The sequence below is a fragment of the Mus caroli genome, unplaced genomic scaffold, assembly GCF_978045245.1.
Source record: "Mus caroli unplaced genomic scaffold, Mus_caroli_1 scaffold_5, whole genome shotgun sequence".
NCBI lineage: Eukaryota > Metazoa > Chordata > Mammalia > Rodentia > Muridae > Mus > Mus caroli.
This window is the reverse complement of record NW_028227260.1, coordinates 98299427-98302966: the sequence shown is the minus strand read 5'-3', so window position 1 is coordinate 98302966 and position 3540 is coordinate 98299427. Positions and strand designations below refer to the sequence as shown.

General features: G+C 48.6%; 1 protein-coding gene across 1 annotated transcript; it reads left to right on the top strand.

Annotated features, from left to right (window-relative positions):
- Positions 1-573: 573 nt before the first annotated feature.
- On the top strand, positions 574-1559 carry LOC147004723 (melanoma-associated antigen 11-like). Its single transcript, XM_085837826.1, has one exon. It carries the CDS (start codon positions 574-576, stop codon positions 1495-1497), a length of 924 nt encoding a protein of 307 aa, XP_085693952.1. The 3' UTR covers positions 1498-1559.
- The last annotated feature ends 1981 nt before the right edge of the window (positions 1560-3540 follow it).

Here is a 3540-nt window from a genome sequence, read left to right as displayed (position 1 = left end):
TCACAACCTACCTGCCTGCCTGAGGGCTGTGGGAAACCCTAGGCCCTTGGAGTAAGATTCCTTCCCCTCTCCTGTTCTTCTGCCTTGCTCACAGATTAGCATCTTGCCTTAAGGAGTTGGACAGAGGGATCACCCTGAAATGCTAGACCTAGCCATTCCTCAAGGTGAGACTCAGTATACTGTATGTACTGTTTTAGCATAAATGAACCATACTGAATTGGGTTCTCTCTTTCTGTAAGCCTTGACCAGGGATCAGGATGTGGGTGGTCCCCTTACTGCCTTCTGCTCCACTTCAGAGACACAGAAAGTTGTTCTGAGAACTTACCTCAGGGAAGAGCAAGGCACGCACAGTGAAGCCATGTGTACTCTTCTTGGGGCCCTGGCATATTCAGTGCCAGTATACTCTGACCATAGAGCACTCCCCAAGCCAAATCCTGTAACAGTGGCATGTGAGAGCTGCCCAAGGGACAGCTGTCAGAGTCCTCTCACCTTCTTGCTTTCTCCCTCAGTCCTGTGAGTCTTCATCCCTGTGACCTCTAAGGTGTCTTGCCTGTGATCTCAAGAAAACTCAGCATGGATCCTCCTGAGAACAGCCAGAACTCCAGTGTCCTAGACAACACTCAGTCCCAAAGCCAGGCAGGGGACCTAGAGGGTACGCAGGTCCCCATAGAAAGGGCAGGGGAGGAGGAGACCATTGCAGCTACCTCAGGGGATGTGTCTGTGGGAGAAATGGTGGGTTCATCCCAGAGTTCTCAGACAGCCCCCTATCCTCCTACTGCCACGGGCTTCATTGCAGGGGCACCATCTGCTGAGGGTTCTGGTAACCCATCCAGTGCAGGGGCCAGTGCAGAGCTCCCTACACAGGAAGCAATAAATAGAAAAGTAGTTAGTCTGGTGCACTTCCTGCTTCTCAAGTATCGAAGTAACCAAATAGTAACTAGGGCAGAAATGCTGGATAAGATCACAAGAGCTTATGAGTCGTCCTACCATGTGATATTTAGTAAGGCCTCTGATTGCATGTGGCTATTGTTTGGCACTGACGTTATAGAAGCGCACCACCTTGTCAACTCCTACTCTTTTGTCCCTGCACTGGGGATCACCTATGATGGGATGCAGCATGGCGTTCCTGGCATACCCAAGACAGGCCTGGTCATCATTGTGCTATGCATCATCTTTTTGCATGACAACTGCATCAGTGAGGCAGAGTTGTGGCGCATATTGAACAACATAGGGCTGCATGCAGGGACGGATCATTTCCTGTATGGGGAGCCCAGGAGACTCATCACTGAGCATTTTGTACAGGAAGGGTACCTGGAGTACAGGGTGGTGCCTGGTAGCCTCCCTCCTAGACGTGAGTTCCTGTGGGGCCCAAGGGCCTGTGCTGAAACCACCAAGATGAAAGTCTGGATGTTTTATGCCAGCATAGTTAGGCAGCATCTCGAATCCAATCTCTTCAGGTTTGCAGAGGCTTTGATAGAAGAGCTACTGAGGCCCTAGTCCAAGAGCACCTTGCAAATGGTACCTCTGCTCTGACCATCGCCCATTCTAGTGCACTGGTAATTCCCATCCGATATCAGATCAGGCAGAGTCATTGGTTTAAGAACTATACCCTCATTTCAGAGCTACTGGGAAGAGTTCCATTCTATTTCTCCTTCTCTGACTGGGTGTCTTGGGGTTTCTTGCTGTGCCAAAATGTTGTTGCTTTAATTACAGGGTTCCTTAGCTGTAGATGTTTCACCGTTATGATCCCAATTACTAAAGTATGTATTCTTGATCCACACTAGGAGTGTCTTAATATTTGGGGGGGGGGGGAAGAAGATTGCCTTCTTCTGTCTAGCTTGTACAATGCCACTGTTTTCCCTGGCATTGGAAATGGAAATTCCTTGACAATGCAAGAAACTTCACATCATTTTGAATAACAAAATAAATTTCTTCTTGATTTCTTCAGCATGTTTGTTTAGTCTCTTTCTGTTTAACTACTTACTACAAGAGCTAAAGCTAAATGGACTTGCTGCCAAATGTTTAGTGAGCACGTGGTCTCTCTAAGGCTCTGTGTTATTGGGATGTGGGAGAAGTCAGATCTGTTACTACCCACAGGATGTGAGAGTGCAGAAGGAACAGACTTTCAAGGAAGCCATTGAGAAATGCTTTAGACCAGAAGTCCAAGCACAGAAAGGGTGCAGTGTGCTCTGCCAGCAAGAGCAGCCACATGCCAGTGCCATAAAGATGGCAGTTGTAAGTGTGGAAAATGAGCTGACAGCAGACCTTTCAGGGGTGAAGGACTTGGGGCAGAGAGAAGGGGAAACTGCTCTGAGCAGTCCCTGCTCTTGAGCCACTTGGCAGGGAGGAGTCAGCCTGGACTGTCCTTCAGGGATGAAACATCAAGACAACATGTGCAAACCCCTGGGCTGAAACAAACTGTCCAACAACAAACAGATTAGTCAGAGAATAGTGTCCTGGTACAGGATCTGGAATTAGAGCTGAGCACACCACATGTGCTGCAGGGCTGACCCCAAACCACTGGAACAGGTTTGTGAGTCATGGTGGGAAAGTGGATCTTAGGTCTCCTCCTCTTCTGTCTCCTTGGTCAGGAGAGGCAGAGCTGTCTAGGAAGATAACTTGATTGTTTCTCACTTGGACAAGTGTTTTACCTGCACATATGACTGTGCACTACATGCGACCCTGGTATCCCTAGAGGTCAGGGCAGTGTGACAGATTTCAAGGAGCTGGAGTTTGAGAGGTTGTAATCCTCCATATGAGTGTGGAAGATAAACCCCGGTTCTCTGCCAGAGCAGGAAGTGCTATTAATACTAAGCCACTGGACAGAAAATCTAGCCCCAGATGCCTTTACATTTAACAAGCATTGGTGTGTGTGTGTGTGCGTGTGTGTGTGTGTTTGTGTTATTAAGTGTGAGGGCATATGTCTGCAGGTCTCGGTGGAAGTGTGGACATAATAGAACACCTTTCCACTCGATTTTTCCACTTCCTCAGGGTCAAGGCAGAATCTCTGCTGGTTTTAATGCCTCCTCCTCCAGGCAGGAACACTGCTATTTCTACAGCTGCCCTCGATGATAATCCAGGCTGGCTGGCCTGAGAGATTGTGGTTCATCGCCCTGCCCATCTGCCTAACACCTCACCAAGGATGTGAATAGATTGCAGATGCCCACTGATGATACCCTCCAGCTTTTCAGGTTCCAGGGAGCTCAGGCAGATCCAGAAGGTTTAGCAGCCTGAGTGTCCATGTTCTGACCCATGTCCTGGTCCCTAAGATGACCTCCTCATCTCCATTGTAATTTAGGGGACTCTAAGTAGATAATGGCTTTGGGAGTTTGGTGAAAGGCAGCGGCTAGTGGTTTGGCTGGAAAGGTAGCTTTTGGGTGGATTGGAGCTGGTCTGTGACTAGCAAGCTAGGAGTTTCCCTGTGAGGGAAACACCCAGATGTCAACATGTGTCTCACAAGAGGGAGAATTTAGTGAAGTTTCCCCATGAGATTTCATTTGGGCTCATTTAGCCATCTCATTCCCAACCTTTCAGGATAGC

What these genes read in the sequence shown, in the direction of transcription:
- LOC147004723 (XM_085837826.1), top strand. Translation starts at nt 574, where the DNA reads ATGGATCCTCCTGAGAACAGCCAGAACTCCAGTGTCCTAGACAACACT.